The sequence below is a fragment of the Achroia grisella genome, unplaced genomic scaffold, assembly GCF_030625045.1.
Source record: "Achroia grisella isolate CSIRO2021 unplaced genomic scaffold, CSIRO_AGI_Agris_v1 utg509, whole genome shotgun sequence".
Classification (NCBI taxonomy): Eukaryota; Metazoa; Arthropoda; class Insecta; order Lepidoptera; family Pyralidae; genus Achroia; species Achroia grisella.
Genome location: NW_026712902.1, coordinates 3443292 through 3463069, shown reverse-complemented (window position 1 = coordinate 3463069; position 19778 = coordinate 3443292). Strand labels below are relative to the sequence as shown.

Sequence of the window (19778 nt, the reverse complement as noted above, 5' to 3'; positions counted from 1 at the left end):
TGGCTATTAATCGGAGCGAATAAGTCGAGATTGCATCAATATTAATAAAGATGGCCGCCGATACGCGGCCGGCGCATGCGCATAACGCCGCTGCACCTCGTGTATGCAGCGCGAAAATTTCTACTCATCAATTGTAATACAAATCCGTAGTGCTCCATGTGGAACTGCAGTGTTCAAATTATTAAGTTAATTAATATCGTAACTTAGTAATTAATAAATAAGATTCAATTTCAGTTTTGTGTTCGTGAAGATTAGTCATGGAAAATATTTATGGTGTTATTAGGACTTTAGGCAGAAAAACTTTGAAACGGAAGCAAAAGGTATACATGAAATAATAGTCAATTATTTTTATACACTAAATTTTATTTGCCTTTGATTTGTCAAATGATAAAGATATAAGATAAGCCGTATGAGATAGTTCTACTATAGTTACTTACTGAACCTAAAATGTTTGCTCATCTATAGGTGTTACTACTTTCCATTTAAAGAAGCACTAACTGATCATTTCCTACTTACAGTTATAACAGTAGCTTTTTCATATATTACGGACTGTTACCAGCGATTCCGTCCGCGTGAAATTAAAATAAATAAAAATGCTAAAATAAGCATAGCCTGTGTTATTCCTTATAACATTACCCATGTGCGAGTGAAAATCCCGTCAAAATCGGTCCCATCGTATCCGAGATTAGCAAGAATAATAGACAATAATTTCTAAATTAATTTTTGATGTAAATATTGATTTGAAGTATATAGTTTCATATATATACATAGGTATAGTGAAAAGTTATTAATTCGAAATTCAGAAGACAATTTTCTTTAAATTATTAGCGTAGTTTAAAATATAATATATTTTCTTTCTTTAATATTTCAGTGTTATCAGATACTTCTAGCAATATAACGCTGAAGAATTTAGTGTGTAATGCTTTATTGAGATTAATAGTTTCATAGATAGAGTATAATACATACAGATAATATTATATATTTCTATTCTATAATATTATAAAGAGATAAAGTTTGTGAGTTACTCTAGGGGTAATCTATATTTACTGAACCGATTCTGAATATTCTTTTAGTGTTACAGAGCTCATTTATTGATCATTGTTATTTTTTTCTTATTAGGAAAACAATACAGTAATACATAAATAACATTTTAAATAAATATATACATTACATTGTTATCGCATATATTAAACTAAAAAGCTTGTATGTTTTAGTTGCGAAAGACGCTACAGTAAAATAAACTACTTAATAAAACAAAGATAAAAGGAATTGAATAAATATGTTATTGAAGGATCACTGAGTAAATATATAATATTATAGTACATAACATCCCATAGGAGACGAGCTGTAATGAAAAATGATGCATAAATTGAAAATATCTGCTGCAGGTGAAGCGTGTTCGAAATTGTGCGTGTCAGCAAGTTATATAAATAAATAAATATAAATTATCTAAATCAACAAAACTCATACGAAGCTAAATCATTTTAATTTAAACTAGCATAGCGGCCCGTTCTAATTTTGCCCGCTTTAACAATGCATAAACACAGACTCATAAAATTTGCACTCTCTCTTTATAGAGTTAGTATGTTGTTTAATTAAAGTGATTACCGACCGAATTGGTAAAAGTATAAGGAAAGAAAAAATACCACGTCGAAAGTATAAAAAAGGAGAAATACTACATTGTTTGTTATAAAATCCTGTTTTATAAAAAATGCAGTATCCACTAGTGTTAATCTACGCTGTCGATTTTCAATAAATGTAGTGATTGTCGGTTTTAGGTTTATATTTACATATTTTCACACGCTTCACTGCATAGATTTACTTATAAATTACCTAACAAATAGTGCGTACATAAAGCAGAAAGAAAAATGGCAGTGCTTGCTTTTCAAGCTTACAGTTGTTAAAATAATTTTATAATTAATATACATTGTATTCGTATTAGTAGTATTATAAATTCACGGTTCGTAATGAGCTCCTGCTGAAATTTTCAGATACGGCAATACGCACTTTATTTACTGTACTTTCTACAAATTTAGAGACTAACAAAACTCATAGTATCGTCAAGAGAAACAATCATAATTAATACAGTGGAAACTAGACTGAAAATCGGTTAAGCCGTTACTGAGATAAACGCACAAACGGACAAATATATATCTAAAGGATAACTGTTGTGTAAACTAGTTCCTAGTAGTGCTACCAACTTTGAAGTGTTTTTTTGTTTAAATTAACGTGATCGTGTTGCTTCTTACTAGTTACTATGATATACATTTACTATAATCATATGTATAGATTATTCAATATATAGCTTTGCCGGTGCGTAGTCCAAACGGTACCGTGACGCCAGAATACACATCGCAAAATACCACTTCTCTGGCCGGACGTTCACGCTTTCCTGACCATGCTCGTTGTCTCTTTTTGCCGCGGATGCCATGTTAATTGCTGAATGAAATAGTCATGATCTATCTCTCTATACTCGAGTATCGTTACTAGGAATCAATTGCACGCCATCTTTTTATAAAAATTCTCGGCGAACTACTCAAAAAATTCAATACTTTACTAGTTTTTAGGCGTTCCGTCTAACGCGCTTGTGGACGCTTACTGTTTTATGTAATTGGAATGAGCATAGACAACTGACGGCACACCTGATGGTAACTACTAACCGTCGCCTATATACATTAATAACACTACATGTATAAGGTTAACACGTAATGCCACTTAAATGTAATTCTGATACTAGGATATAATTCACTGCCAAATTTCACCACACAACTGAAACACAGCTTACAAAGCAAGCTGCTTGGTGGCTGTAATATGTCTACCTCTGCTCACATCGTGTTAATAATATTATTCGAGGAAGGCTATATATAAACAATATATAGCCTTCCTTCGAATAATATGCTAACATTCAATTTAAAATCGCATCAGTGGAACCGAAGATTACCCCTATGATATAAAGTAAGATGTAAATAAACGCTAAGATATAAATTCTAACATAATTAATTTAACATTTATTAAGACTATAGACAACTTCATTTCACTTGACCACAGACTTCATTACATAGTATAAAACAAAGTCGCTGTCGCTGTCTGTCCGCCCCTATATATGCTTAAATCTTTAAAAGTACGCAACGGATTTTGGAGCAGTTTTTTTTTAATAGATAGAGTAATTCAAGAGGAAGGTTTATGTGTATGTACACCCGGACGAAGCCGGGGCGAGTAGCTAGTTAACAATAAATAAAAGTATATCTATATATGACTGTACTTTTTACTGAGTTAATAATAAAGGAAGGTATTATAATGCATAATTCTAAAAAAAAATATCATTCTGCACTCTTTCTCTATCTATACAAGTGTGCGAAATTTCATTATTCCTAATACTCCGTCTGTACAATTTTCTTAAAATGGGATAGTTAATTTTTGCTTCACGTATTAATCTGAAGATAGATATTGTATTACAACTAGTATTGTAATTTTAATTAATGTGTATTATTATAACCCCTGTATAATTACATTAATTTTTAAAGTCTTTTATGAATTCTTCCAAGCTCAAACTACGAGTATATTCCGAACTGTCGGTTGATTTCAATTACCATAAGTAATTATAATATTGTTATGTCCTATGAGAATAAAGTTATATTTGATTCTTATTTTAGTAAGAGTGTTTTGTCTACAATTATGTATACTAAAATATATCGCAGACAAATATACCGATTACAATATTTCTATCCTTTAGTACTGACACTAGAAAGTATTACTTATTTTGGGACTAGATGCCTCCTAGGTTATTATTATTAATATCTGAAAATCTATCTGAAAAATTAGATACAATCAAAATATCTGCATAAAAAGATAAATAAACATTTCATATGGTATTTTATAAATATGATTTCTGCTAAAACTAATCAAAATATCTTGCTTGTTACAGATTCAACCAAAACCAACGACAAATGGAGTGATAAAGGAACGTATAACTGATCGCGAGAACAGCAGAGAAGCCAGAGAATCCAGAGACTCTAGAGACTCCAGGGAGATTCGCGAGTCCCGGGAGTCTAGGGAAGAAATAGAACACTTGGAGAGAAGAGCACAGACCTCATCGCCTATACCTCGAGAAAGAGAGAGAGAACGGGACAGAGATAGGGAAATACGGGACGATAGAAGAGACCAGTCAACGCCACAGCATGATGGAAGGCATCCATTGCTACAGTTTGCTGTTGATCACTTCAGACAGAGCCCAGAGTGAGTACAGAAGTTGTTTTTATATATTGCATGAGTTCTATAGTTAAGCGGCTGCGTATTATTTACTCTAATATAAAAAAAGAATTTAAAAAATATAAATACAACCCAAAACTTCATGTATATTTCATTGTTTATATTACATTAAAAGGAAACCTATTTATAATATTAAGCTAAGATAATTCACACAAGCTAATCACATCACATCTTTGTTATGGGTACTAGATAACTGATAATAAAAACAAAGATGTATATTTTTTTGTAATTGTATATATAAAATACATAGACATAGATATAAAATACACCCAGACCGATACAAACAATCATACTCATGAATACAAATGTTTGCATAGTGCGAATCGAACCCACGACTTTCATAACGGTGTTCTTAACCGCTACACCACCATGGTCGTCGATTATACATATAATTATTTAGATTATTTACAGTTAAGCTCATCCTAATGAGATGATTCATTTAAAACCCGAACATTGTTCTTGATCGGGTTTTAAAAAAACCATCATCATCAACAACAAAAATGTTTAAACTTATATATAACTTTTGAGATGGAAAGAGCCTTAAGCTACAGTTACATTCAGTTGTGAATAACATATATATAAAAAAAACATCACAGATATATAAAAAATATTAAACTTAAAATATCTACTACTTTGTTATTATAACCACAATATTGGAATCAGTATTTATGAAGAAAATAACAGTTGACTACTTTTTTTAAAATCTTTATGTATTTTATAATCAAATTTCTTAACTTATTTTAATGTCATGTATAGTATTGTAGGTATATGTATATCACTAAATTAATCAGTACAACATTTTTTAGTATACTAATAACATTACACACTTGTAGTGGCATCGCCAACTAACCAGCGAGGCGTGCCGTCACGCTCTAAGAGTTTTTGTAATAAAATTATCGCCACTTAAAACGGAGAACAATTTCTGGATTCTATGTATAATTGTATAGAATAACTTAAAGAATTTTTTTTCGGCGGCATCCATTTTTTTTATACGAAAATCGTGGCAAACAGCAACAGGTCCATCAACAACCCATCTGCAGGTCTATATTCTGGAATACAATCAATATTTCTACGGATCTTTTGAAACCTAATAAGTACAACATTTTATACTTCGTTAACAATAACAGTTATGAATAAAAAACAATTGAATTTAACAAAATAAATTATCTAATTTGACAGTCTCAGTGGTTTAACGATGGTATGCCGCTTTACTTCCAATGATTGCGGGTTCGATTCCCTTCTCGTTACAAACATTTATATTCATGAGTATTGTTTTATCGGTCTGGGTGTTTTCTATATGTGAATGTACAAAAAATATATTTAAGTATTTTTATCAGTTGTCTAGTACTCATTACATGATCTCTGCTTAGCATAGACTAGATACTGTGGTTAAAAGTGTCCAGGTTGTTATTATTATTATTATTATACATAAATGGTATTTCCAAACCAATACGATATTCAAACCTGTAAAAAAAAAGAACTTATTCCTTCTTAAAAGGCCGGCAACGCACTTGCAATTTATCTGGTGTTGAGGTGCTTACGGCTGCAATCTTGCAATGCAACTTGTTATGAAAAAAGACCATGCTATGAAAAAAGACGGCGCTCCATCAATCAATTTAGATAAAATCAAGAAATGCTAGATATATTTATTTACTTTGTCTTATAAAATGTATTACATAACACGTGTTAGAACCGGAAACGCGTAATACAAGAAACATGATCATAGATCGTATCTGCTAGTTACCTGACGAATGGTAACGATGTAACCACCATTATATAGTTTTATTTATTACAATCTAGCACTCTGCCTCGACTTTGCATGGATACAATTATTTTATAGATCGCAAATAATTTAAAAAATACAGTATATAAGACTAAGACTATGTTACGCGTTGATAATGTTCCTGAATAGAAAAAATATGTTGCACTTTACTATATTAGGTTAGTTTTGCGTTCTGTATGATAGCTCTACCACGGCTCTTTATGAATGAATGAATGAAAATCTAATTCTTAATTCATACATGTTAGCTACAATACATAAAGAACACTCAAGTTGACTAGTTTGTTACTTACATTTCAAATTTGGAACCGTAGTGAGTCACATGATGTTGGTGGCGTCATGATTGTGCCGCCGTAGTAGATATAAAGAGGCCGGGAACAAGGAGGGAGCGGGCTACTGTCACTCTGTTCGAGGCGACAGACGTGAATGTACAGCGACGCAATTTATGTGGAGTGTAATTTGAAAAAGGAATAAAATAAAAGTACCTACTGCTGCATCGACGAACCATTTCGGAAACTTCCCAATATATCTTATATATAAAATTCTCGTGTCACAGTTTCCGTTCCCATACTCCTCCGAGACGGCTTGACCGATTCTCATGAAATTTTGTGAGCGTATTGAGTAGGTCTGAGAATCGGCCAACATCTATTTTTCATCCCCCTAAATGTCAGGGGTAGTCCACCCCTAAATTTTTTTTTTATAAATAAGGCAAAACAACGTTTACCTGGACAGCTAGTATTATATATTCCCCTGTTGATATTGTTATCTCTGTATCGACAATAATTTCTATAGGATGTCATATTAGTAACAAAGTTTGTTTTCTTGCCTTCCTTTGAGATCCCCTTTCAAAGTTCGCTAGATAGCGATATAGATAGAACTTAGCTGATATGACTTACGCCTATATGGACTATGGATATCACATTATCATGGGACGCCCGTGGTACATGGGGCGTTGCCTTACCGTAGCACTAAGATGCCATGCCTCTTATCCTGTAACTTTGTTAACTTGTCTCACTCTTAAACCTAAACAAAGCAAACTGCTGTAGTAGATAGATAGAGGTAACCACGTCGATTATATTTTACAAATTCTATAGCATTTTGAATATGGCTATCAATATATGACATGTGAATCAACTAATTGTAATAAAAAAAACCTTGTAATTTGCACACGTTTTTGGTACCTAATAACCGACATAGCTTACATTCAATTATAGGTAATGGAACTCCAAACAAATAATTTATCATAAACAATAGAATAGAGGGTAAAGTGGGCGTACAATAGACAATTTGGCGCGAAAAACACAACCATATAACATTTCGGCTACTTTCATGATGATTCAACATCATCGTCATGGATGTATTGTCCAATCTATTTCATAAGATATGCTTAAGTTATTATTACTAAATAATAATATATTATAATTTTAATTTTTAATATTATTTTTTTAAGCTTTGTTAAATATAAAATGTTTGTTAAATGTTAAGCCTATTTTGTAAAGGACATAATTCTTCAATTCGATAGGATTTTTTGTCTTATTTTACATTATACATTGTGTATATATACACTAAAATCCTGTCTCAGTCCTATCCGACTTCGGCAATTCGGAACGAAATTTTATAGTTCTTTTTACAAGTATAAGCTCTAATAACGGGCTAGCTAGCTAGGGTTATAGAACCCTCACTGGTCATTGTAAATTAAATAAACACATGCTTTCGTCCTGTGCTTAACAAAGATTTGCAGATTTTGTCAGATGGAAGAGGATACGCCACTACACATCCGTGGTTGTAGCTTACTCATGTGTAAACGAAATATCTCCTTTGGAAGTACAGACTCTATTCTGTGTAATCCATCGCTCCTAAGAATATCCTTTAATTCATATCCCTGACGGCCTTTCTAAAAAAGGACAAACACTATATATGTATATGTACAGGTCGCAGTACTATACTACAAGTATGTTTAGCACCCACTAAATAGAATAGAAAATCATTTATTCAAATAAACTTAATTTAAGCACTGTTGAATAGTCATAACAATTTGTTTTTTATCTACCACTCGTTCGGAAAGCTTTCTCAGCACAAGAAGAACGAGCAAGAAACTTGTGTGTTGCTCTTTTAAAAGGCCTAAACCTCTTAAAAATACAACGATAATGTTTACTTCTACAATATTTTCGTCACAATTATATTCTTGCTTCTTTTGTGGAATTATTTACTCATAGTGAGCTATGTTATTAAGTAATTTTGTGATCTACGTAACACCATTATTTGAGTTCACATAACGACACTTATTCTATTCTTCCCTAATTGAAAAATAGTTTTTGAATCTTTTGACGTAACAATCTATTATTTCTCAATTTGGTGCAGGTAATCCTATTACGCTGCTAATGCTACAAATGTGCAAATTGTGAATCATATTCTCAGGACAATTCACACAGCGCCATCTAGACCCAAGTTGAGCTAGCTAAAGCTTGTATGGGTATGGGTCTAGATAACTGTTACAAATACTTAGATATTTTTTGTAATATTTTTTGACCGATATAAACAATCATAGTCATAAATACAAATGTTTGAACCCGCGACCGCGAAATAAAGCGGTATGTTAAACCGCTAGACCGCCAAGGCCGCTAACTTTTGATGTCTTATGACTGGAAACAGATTGTAATTTGTGAATAATAAGCCTATTTTGAAAAATATAAAAGGGTTTGAAAAATATACATAATTACAACAAGCATAAATGGCCTAGCCCTATTTAAAAAATAATAACAATGTAAAGCAGATTTCATCTGCCCAAAGTTGGTTAATTTCTAAAGAATCCCAGATGACCATTATAATTGCACCTGCCCATTGTTGTCGCGTCCTCACACAATGATGTGTAGCAATCAGCTTTAAGTCTACAACCATTGCCGATGGTTTCAAACGGACGCAATACAACTGGATATTAGAGGAAACAAATTGATAGAGATAATCGGAATTATTTTGGGCCACTTGTGATACTTCTGTCAACACTCGAGACCCTTCCATTAGTTTACGTCTCCAGTTATACATAGATTTAAGTTCAGTATGAAAGCAGACAGCATTACGACTCCGCGTTAAGTGCTCGCGTTCCTATTAAGCCTTGTAACATACTATCATAGTACAATTATTTTTTTATTCCAGTAAGCTCACAACTACACAACCTTGATACTACAATAAACAATATAGGTAGCGACACTTCATTACATTATATAATACGCTACAGTGTTAGTATAACCATAACATTCTTAGCAACTTAGCACAGGCGAGTAAAGCATTCCAATTTCACCTATAAAATAAACGCAAATGGATATTTCTGGACACCTAATCACATCGTATATAACACTACATATTTCTTGATCGGGTTTTAAAAAAACCATCATCATCATCAACAACGATGTGATTAGGTGTTGCTACTCGCTACATAATTTATTGTACAATCTAGGTAGTGTGTATAGAGGTGGAGTAATTGTACTATTTATTGTACATTCATAAGTTCATTTGGTAGTGTTCTACATGGCTTATTAGTAACGCGTACATCGACACGAAGTCATAACGTGGACTGTCTTTACACTTAACTTAAATCTATGTTATCTTGAGAGATACTAATGGATGGGTCTCGAGTATTGACAGAAATATTACAAGTGTATAGACACAAATTTATTGTAGACATAAAAATAATTATTAAAATAATCTAGTTTTTCTCAACTGAAGTAATGAACAGTCGGTAGGGATAATGCTAAAAGATATAAAATATATGTGACGGATGTCCTAAATGTATAAATAATTTTTATTTTACTTTGAACTTTAACAATTATGTCCTTTAGATACATTATTCCATGTCTGCAATTGACAAATGTTTATAATTTTATACATACTACGACTTCCGTCTCAGTATTCTATAAAATTATAATTGTTGTACAAAAAGTACTAATATTTTTGAACCGGCGTAGAGATTTATTACGGAACTAAAGTTTTTTATTACCCCAGCTATTAATTAATCGTAATAACAATACACAATTTTAAGATGGCCAACGATTACTGTATAATTACTTTTGTAATGTTCATTACACGAGTGTAATTGTAGCACAGTTATGTTTCCCGCGTACTCAGTTCCAATGGCCCGGGCCCGGGGTACACCGGGGTGAATTTGCATTGAATGTTGGGTATCCCTCCGTACTTTTTATTAATGATTTACGTATACTTTGTTAGGGCTGTCAGGCTGTTTGTGCGCACTATTTTTTAAACGATTACAATAGGAGAATCTTTTCAAATCGATTATACGAATATATCTTCGCTAAACTGAAGCTATTTCATTGTATTTCCAAAGAAAGGTTTTCGTCTCTTGTCAATTTAAATCAAATCAAAATATCTTTATTTGTATAGGTCTATTACAGACGCTCATAATAAGTCAAATCTACCGTTAGTTCATAAAGTTTCAGAAGCCAAGAATTAACAAAAAAGTCTGCCTTCACTCTTTCCATTGTACATCATTATAATAATACATGTTTAAACTTAAGTTTAGGATAAATAATGTGATTATCATCATATGATATTACATTACATTAATTTTCAATAAGTACAAATTGTATTCCTTCAATACTTTCTTAAATAACAACTTATTTACACAGCTCTATGTCTCAGTTTCGATTGAAATCGCTAGTTTATCTATAGACTAGCTTTGTGCGATTCCTAAGTAATAATTTCAAATAATAAACAGTGAATAGTAAGCATTTTGGCATAAATAGATATGTTATCGCCTAATATACATAGTATTGTACAGCTCGTAAAATGTCATATATGTATAATCAATTTTAATTTGACTTAAATATAAATCTACGGTGGTGTATAACAGAGAAATTACTAGGTACAAATACAAGGCATAGTGACAGCAGACACGCCAGTTTTCTTTCTGGCTTTCCACAAACACATACATGATAAAAATCTTAATATTTTTTTTCACATATAAATTCTCCATTCTACTAGATATTATAGTCAAATTGTCTAAAGTACTACGTACTAAACTGGGCCATGTCAGCTTTCGAGGAACTTGAATCATACCTAATGGGAAAATAAAAACAATTAATCGACACTCTGTCAACTTAATAAGAGACAATGCCATTGTAAGTCACGTGGTACGTACTTCAATACGCTGAGGTCATTTTCTTTTGTGCCATAACGTGACCCAAATTGATAGGAAAAGAAACGTTTTTCGTAACATTGATGTGCTGCAACTGTGTACAGACATGGGCTTGTAACTTTTAAAAACAATGCTCAATAAAAAGTGTTTGGGAAAAAATGTGAAACAGCCCTAGATGGAGTAGTGTTTGAACATCATTCGCGCGGAACGCCAGTGCCGCGTCGCGCGAGGTCGCGGGATTGTCGCAGTTTGAAAGCGGCAATCTTCTGCCATGCCGTGTGCTGCAGCAGCACGAATCAAGAATAGAGTGCAAGTATCCAATACTGGATTTTAGTTTTTTTATAAGTGCATTAAGGAGTTTGTAGTTTTTTCAGCCAGTGTTATATCAGTGTTACCATAGCGAGGATTTTACTTTTTCTTATCAATACTCTTGTCAGCGCGGTGTAGAGTTTATAGTTAATTTAAGCTTGTATTGATAGGTGTAAGGGGTAAAAGTATGAATTGAAAAATTTTAATTTATAGAAAACGTATTTTGTTATATTATATTATCTTTACTTATATTGAAAATGCAAAAGTACATCTGTTTGTGTTCACCTTTTTACGACTAAACAGCGGAACGAATATAGATTGTATCACTATGACGGATATTAGCTATCTTTTATCAAAACACATTTTAACAGCAAATAGGCGAAATGTTTATCTAGTATTTCATAGTGTAATATAAGTAAGCATAAATTGTGCTATGGTCTATCCTGGAAACCATTGTATTGACTTCCTAGCAAATTCGCCACGATAGGCTACTGACCTGACTGCAACTTCCTGTCATCCTCGACAGGTGCCTCGTCAGTGTAAACCGTTAGCACAGGCGGGTACACCACTCCATTATCATGCATACAACGACGGCCTCGATGGCCTAGCGGTTAGTACACCGCCTTACTTCCGATAGTCGCAGGTTCGTTTCCTCGCACGGTGTAAACATTTGTATTCATGAGTATGATTGTTTGTATCGATCTAGGTGTTTTCTATGTATATTACGTATATATTTACAAAAAAAATATCTTATCTTAATTATATCTATCTATGTAGTATATATATCAGTTTGCTAGTACCCATAACACAAGCTCAGCTTACCGTGGGAATAGATGGCACTGTATTAATTATCCAGGATTATTTATTTATACAAGAAAAATATGCCCATAAGTGCAGTTACAATGCTACAATTACTGGAAACGCATTCGTTGCACATGATTTTGTCAATTCCGTGTTAACAGGCGGAGAGAGTCTGGTGATAGACGGAGTACTCTCCATTGTTTAATGATTCGTGTTGTGAAAAACGCTCTACATAACGTTTGTTTCGCTTCAGTTTTATTGTTCTTGGTACAAATGTAGCTAATGATCTCGTCTGTTGCTTTGTAGAGGGCGTAGTGTGGAGTAAAATATAAACATGATGTTACACGCAATTTCATCTACCGTTTTTAAAGTAATAGATAAACTATATACGTCCTCTGTATCTTCACGTCTTTCATTAAGATCCGTTTAGCCATTTAGTCTAGAAAAGATAAACAAATATCAAAGAGATAGACACATTTTCCCATTTATAGTATTAGTATGGTTACCTCAGTGCTCACTTATTCAGTAGTCGTGATTTTAATTGTTAATTTATTTTATTATATATACGTACATGAAAAAATAAGTACTTCTAAGCTGACCGTTTTTTCTATCTAGAGATTTTATTTTGTTCTATAATTTGCTAGAAGTTAGAAATGAATATTTATGTATATCTCCACAAATTTAACATAAAAATATATGACAGCAGAAAATGAGAATTTGGATCCTAAAGTAAATTGGAGATCTGTACATTGTGTTGTCAAATTAATAAGCTTATTTTGAAATGCAATAAAAACAGCGAAAATATACTTACATATACAGACAGATTATTTATCTGGTAAAATGTATATGAACATAGGTAAAAAAGTAATTATACATTCAATATACGGGTAGCATGTTTATTAATTCGTTATTTAGAAATCCAAGCGGGCATAACCAGCGCAAGCATGTTGATGTAACCAGCTAATTCGATAGCCTGTAATTACACGGCTGTTTTATGCGCGCACACGTAGCGTTACAGTTAAATTTTGTACAAACATAAAGAAAGCCGGAATGAAATGCTAAATTATAGCCAATACCCAATACTTTCGCTGACCACGCTGTTCACACCGCAGTTGAACGATGTCGGTCGTGTCGATCGGTCAGTATGAAACCACGACCGAAATGTCGGGCGATAGTTTGTCGGACGACTTCGGTGATGCGACAATTAGTGACGACGAGAAGATTATCCTGTAAGATGTGTTTTTTTAACTATTCCATTAGAATTAGTCATACCTGGCTGGAAAATGGGCTAGTGCAGAAGGCATCTTAAACCCGTGGAAGGGGAACCTGATGGATGCAACTCCAGTCTGAAGGCACCTCTAGTGGTGCTCGCGTCCTGCCGCTTATGATATTCATTAAGAGAGTGTTTATTAATACCATAGGTTGTGCTTTACATATATCATAGGCTTGAATTAGATTTGTGAATGTCGTCTAATTAAGTGCTGATATTAACCAACTTAACACTAAACTAGCTATTTAAAGGACTGAATACAATAGCACAGTGTTATTGTGGTTTAAATAACGTTCATAACAGTGGTAAGAACACGTAATTTGTTAGAACACAGTTTGCACTGTTTACCAGAACATTTGATACAAATTCGTCTGCGTTTGTGCTTTTGCCTCACCTATTTCTACCGTAAATCAATTTTCTTTATAAACTTTACCTATTCCAGAATTAAGGAGTGAAATATTGAAGTAAAATTACTGAGTCCTCAGGTGACAACGCATAATTGTTAAAAGTACTACAGGATTCACAATTTCTCTTGTGATGAAGTCCTTGCTATTGTTCATATGTTATGACTTTATATGGAGTTAGCAATATGATTATAAATGTTTTAATAAATTTTGGTATATATATTAAAGTATTCTATAATTCGTTAACTGTCGATAGGGCCAACATTTCTAAGATTGTTAAATATGAATATTGTATTATGCAACTTACCTTAATTATACTGCAGTTATAGTATCTATGAATAAAATAAAAATATTTCTCTCTGTCTTGGACGTAACGTAAAACTGGTAAAACGTAACGTAAAGATCATGACCCACGATCACGCCTTAATTCACCATAAATAAATAATCTATCGTCGTAAATTTTGATAGACTTATTTGATTTTGTGAAAATTTAATGAATTGTGTAAAATATTTTAATTATTTTAGTATATATAAATAGTCTATAGTAAAAAAATAAATTATGATATTAATTTTTTTATACACTACTATTCTATACATATACCGATTTTTCTGTAGTAATTTTATGCCACCAAGTATTTATTTGTTATTAAGGCCGTAGCGTAGTTTTAACAGCTTTTTCTACATAAACTAAGTTCTATATTCGATTCTCAATCTGTCTAATTGCGAGAATAACGACATGACTTACCAATACTTGAAAAAACATAATTGTTACACGAAACTCGTCATATCGTTTCACGTAGAAAACTGTGAATTAGATGAATTGCAAATGTGAATATTTTAGCATCTATTACTTGTTAACAAAGAGACTATCTCTGATTGTTGTTCTTTTTGTATGTCTAATACCATAGTGATGAATATAATATAACTATGTTATAGATATTTTTTATGTATTATTATTATTATTGGCCTAATGGTTTGGTACCATAAGAGGAAAAGAGGTTGTGAGTTCAAATTTGGTCGACACTAAAAAAAACTATATGTCAATTTATCGGTATGTAGTCTATCTAGTGTTCACATGGTATGCTTATCAGATATACTCCTGAAACAAATATAGTTAGGTATTTGATAGACTAGAAATTTTCTTCTCTAGTTAATTTAGATATTTTCTTTTTTTTTAGTATAATAAGTAATACATTTGATATAAAAGATTATAATATTTTCTCTTGTAACTGCATAATCACACATCCCTTACACAAACATATGTCATTATTGAGAAAACCGCAAAATTTAAAAGGATTTTTTAGGATAATATGTAAAATAATAGTAATACATTTGATATAAAAGATTATAATATTTTCTCTTGTAACTGCACAATTACACATCCTGTTCCGGCAACGAACAACAATTAGACACGACACTGCGCACGCGCATCGGTCGGTGTTAGCGAATAGTTATACAAATGGTTGCAACGCACCGGTGCATTTACATCGAATGCAACTGTTTCCGCTTGTTTGCCGAATAAACAATACCTTATATTTGCATATAATAGTGTATAATAGTTTGGGATACGCTGACGGCTAGCGAATTATGGTTAAATCCATTATTTCTCTTAGATATACTTCTTATACTCATCATTAAGTAAAGGAGGAAATTGTATTTTATTTCTATAGGAAATAGTTATAATTTTAACAAATGATATTTTGCCAAATATACATCTTTATCTTGTTTATACTACAGCAAAATACTTTGTTGTATGGAAAATAAACTCCGGAATTCCTTCACCGATTTGATTTTCTTTCGCCATTTTATACGAATCTCATCAAGAATGATATAGGCTATATATTACAATGTAACTCATAAAGTTATGTTGATAATGGTCGGCTGAGTTAGGCTGCGCAGCTTAAGTCGCCTACTTAGGTGAATACTAGTCACTAGGACTAGTTATATTATAATATAATTTGATTATTAAAATTATACAAGTACAAGACTAAGTGTATACAAAAACTACGTGTATTTAATTTATTGAATTTAAAATAGGTTATTTTAAAACAGTTAAGCCTGCTTTTAATCTATGCAAATGAAAAGCAGTTGCTTAAATGTACATAAACATAATTACTTTAGAATGACTGCACCTGTTTGGCTCATACGTTTTTTTTTTGTTGTTTGTAATCGTGATATACAACGTTTGCATGGAAGAAAATATTTGAGAATTTTTTCGGAAAAATAAAAAAATATGTATTAAAATATTTCATTATATATGTAATAGCACACATACTCACTTTACAAAGCATTGCAATAAATTATGGTCGAAATTCATGTCATCTAGCGTTAGACCTACAATGAGAATTACTAGCAGTTTTTATATTCGTTTATCCATATTTAAAATATGAGAGTTCTTTTTATACAACTGTTTTATTATTACTTCTGTCACTGCGCTCTGCAATAATAAACGTCTCTACAAGCATCTCTCTATTTTCATTCATTTTTTCTAGCAACAAATACCTGTTTATGAGAGCTTGTGTTATGAATTTTGGACAACTGATACAAATACTAAATACATACATAACATATCTACGTAGAGATCATCCAGACCAATAAGAACACAAATGTTTGCATCGTACTCCGACCATCGAAAGTAAAGTGCTGTACTAAGCTGATAAACCACCTAGCCCGTCGAACATTACATAGTCCTATAGTAATATATACATTTTCTCAATGTACCGTGCAAAAATTAGTAAACTATAATATTTACTAAAATTGCTAGTAACAACAAAATGTATTCATAAATATCCTCTCCAATTTCAGATTAGAAATACTAAAAGCGGATTCGTCGCTAAAGAGCAAGGCGAAACGGAACGAGTGGACATGGAAAGCGCAGACCGACGTGGTGAAATGGCAGGCGACGCCGCTACGCGCGCCACTGTTGCGGCTGCCGCCCGCGCTGGCGCCGCCAGCTTTAGAATGCTTCACGTGCGTGCGCGCATACTGCGGAGACCTCCAGCCCGCTGAGAGGCCGATGCATCAGGACTTGACTGAAGTTAAATGTGTTTATACAGTACTTATGGTGAGTTCATATACCTTTTTTTATTTTGATAATCTTAGACTTTTTAACGAACATACGGGTTACTTGGTGGTAAGTGGTAACCGCCGACTAACTATTTGAGCAATTTAAATAGCAGAACGGACAAGATTTTATTTTATTTACCCATTCACTCATGACTTACTTAATCTTAATGAATTGTGCAAGTTAGTAATTTGTATTCACACATTCAACTTAAAAAGGTAAAGTTACAACAATTATTTAAAAGAACAACAGTTTCTGCTCGTTCTTCTTGTTATGAGACAGCTTACTGAACTTAAAGCGGTAGATTAAAAAAAAAGCATGACTGCTCAAAAGTGCTTAAATTTTTGTTTATTTGAATAAAGAATGTTCTATTATATTATTTTCACAGCATTGCCACTCAGTACCGGAACTCCGAGACGAGGTATACTGTCAGCTTATGAAGCAGACCACTTCGAATCGGTCGCCGGCGCCCGACTCCTGCCAGCGAGCCTGGCGACTCATGTCCATACTCGCTGCCTACTTCACATGCTCTGACACACTCAGGTAATTTTAAGTTTGTAATTTTGTTATGGAATTTTATGTTTAATTAGTTGGTCAATAGAGTACAGTTTTGAAGTTAGATGCTGACGTCGTTGATATTTTATTTTAATAATTTACTGATACAGTATGTAAGAGAACCGTACAAACATAAAACACGTTCACGATAATAAAGTTTTTGTAGAAAAAACTTAAAATTCATAGCGCCGACAATATTATGTGATTGCACTAAGAATAAGTTCTTAGCGGTTTCTATGTTGATTATCGCATGCCTCTTACTTGTTATTGTGTAATTATTTATTAAAAAAAACATTTATTCAAAAGAGCATAAGACAAGTTTCTTGCTCATACTTCTTGTAATGAATCTGTGTTCCGAATGAATGGTAGAATAAAAAAATATGACTATTCAAAAGTGCTTATATTGAGTTTATTTGAATAAAGATTATCTTTATTTCTGTACTTAATTTTGTTCTATACAGCCAGTAATATAATAATATAATAATTCCAGTTTAATTTTATCCCTTAACCCACAAGACGTATTTGCTCACTTTGGGAACGACTGCATAGCTACCTAAAGATATGTACAATCTTTATTTTATATATTTAAAGTCAGTAATATCATTGTCAAGGATGCTATATCTTTTTTCGAGTGACTCCACTGAAAATCAACGCTGCAGTGACGGCCCTTTCAGCTCATAGCGCGATATTAGCTTTTAAGTGTTCTATATTTTTACTCTATATGCTGAATAAATGATTATTATTACAATAATTACTACTAACTTTATATATTACAGGCCGTTCCTTGTGGAATACCTGTCGGCGGCTGCGGCAGACCGCAGGCGGCCGTGTCAGGGCACCGCGGCCGTGTGTCTCGCAAACTTGAGGAAGACATTAAGATGCGGCGGACGAAAGAACGTGCCCAGCGTTGAAGAGGTACATACGGTCTTTTGCTATTTTTTTTTTCTTTTTTTTTTGTATCTGTAATGGCAAACTAGCTTACGGTTAATATGCTTTATAGGGAATGGGAACGGTATCACCAATGTTCACCATGTTTTGCCGTTCCTGAAGAGTATGCTTACCTTGCAAAATCTCTGCCATATTCATATGATTTTTGAATTTTGAACAAGAAAAACATGTAGTGTTTTTCTATGCGAGTAGTTAATAGATAAAATAAATAATAGAATAGTTAAAAAAAAGTTGTACGGGTAGTTAGGTATTGTTGTATACTCACAACAACACCTAACTAGAGGTACAACTTTTTTTATTCTTATTTTTACTTACACAAGTCAAGTACAAGACCTTACTTGACATATTCAATTTTAAGAGATTGCTCATAATAAAGAAGCTGATGTCCATGCACAGCACAGCTATCACTACAGTTACCACTTCGTTGTGACGACCGTGGTACTCATCCGTCTCCATTCCTTTGAACTTGGTATACCCCCTCATTTTCATGAATCTACATGAAATAATCGTTTTGTGAGTAAATATATATGCTATGTATAGGTCACAGCGGTGTCAGCGGGTCGGTCGGCGCGACGTCAACTGTACCGGCTACCGGGCGGCGCTGAACGAGTGGTCAACACGCGCTGCGCCACCGTCGTACAGGACATCGTCAACGAACTCTGCGACCTTGTTAGTATACGTATATTTCGCTACGTATGTTTTATTATTATTATTATAGTACGTAGTCACGAATAACTGGATCGAAGTACCGTGTCTGTACTTTGTAATTCATTTACCTATATTATTTAGAGATGTAGAGTGATTGTAGTTACTCTTAGTTACTGCTGGGATCTTGTTAGTACCTTCAGTACTTGATTCTTCAAGTTAAGTAGTTATTATAGTTACTTTAATTAAAATAAAAATCAAATAACTTTATTTAAGTTTAAATTTATTTACATACAATAATGTTAAAAGAATAACGATAAAGAAACTATCTAAAGAGTCTTATATTTTTTTAGTATGGTAAATTTTAAAGTTTTTGAAATAAATTTGACTGTTGCCAGAGGGAGCTGCAATGTTAGTTATGGTATCATTAGTACCGTTACTAACAATCCCTTATGTGCTATAGTACAAATTTGACATTACCTATATATTGTCAGCTTTTTCCAATTTTTAAATAGGTTTCAAGATCTATAGGAAATTATTATTACTCAGAAAGGATACAGGTTACTCAGAAATAAAACCCCAAA

At 32.8% G+C, this 19778-nt stretch overlaps 1 protein-coding gene across 1 annotated transcript in view; it reads left to right on the top strand.

The window, feature by feature from the left end:
* The window catches only part of LOC131846250 (unconventional myosin-XV), a 122496-nt gene that overhangs the window by 98908 nt on the left and 3810 nt on the right, over positions 1–19778 (top strand). Inside the window, exons 23-27 of the mRNA XM_059195511.1 lie at positions 3926–4236; positions 16788–17046; positions 17435–17589; positions 18378–18516; positions 19090–19218. Of these exons, the coding sequence (XP_059051494.1) occupies positions 3926–4236; positions 16788–17046; positions 17435–17589; positions 18378–18516; positions 19090–19218 (993 nt within the window). The remainder of the gene's footprint in view (positions 1–3925; positions 4237–16787; positions 17047–17434; positions 17590–18377; positions 18517–19089; positions 19219–19778) is intronic.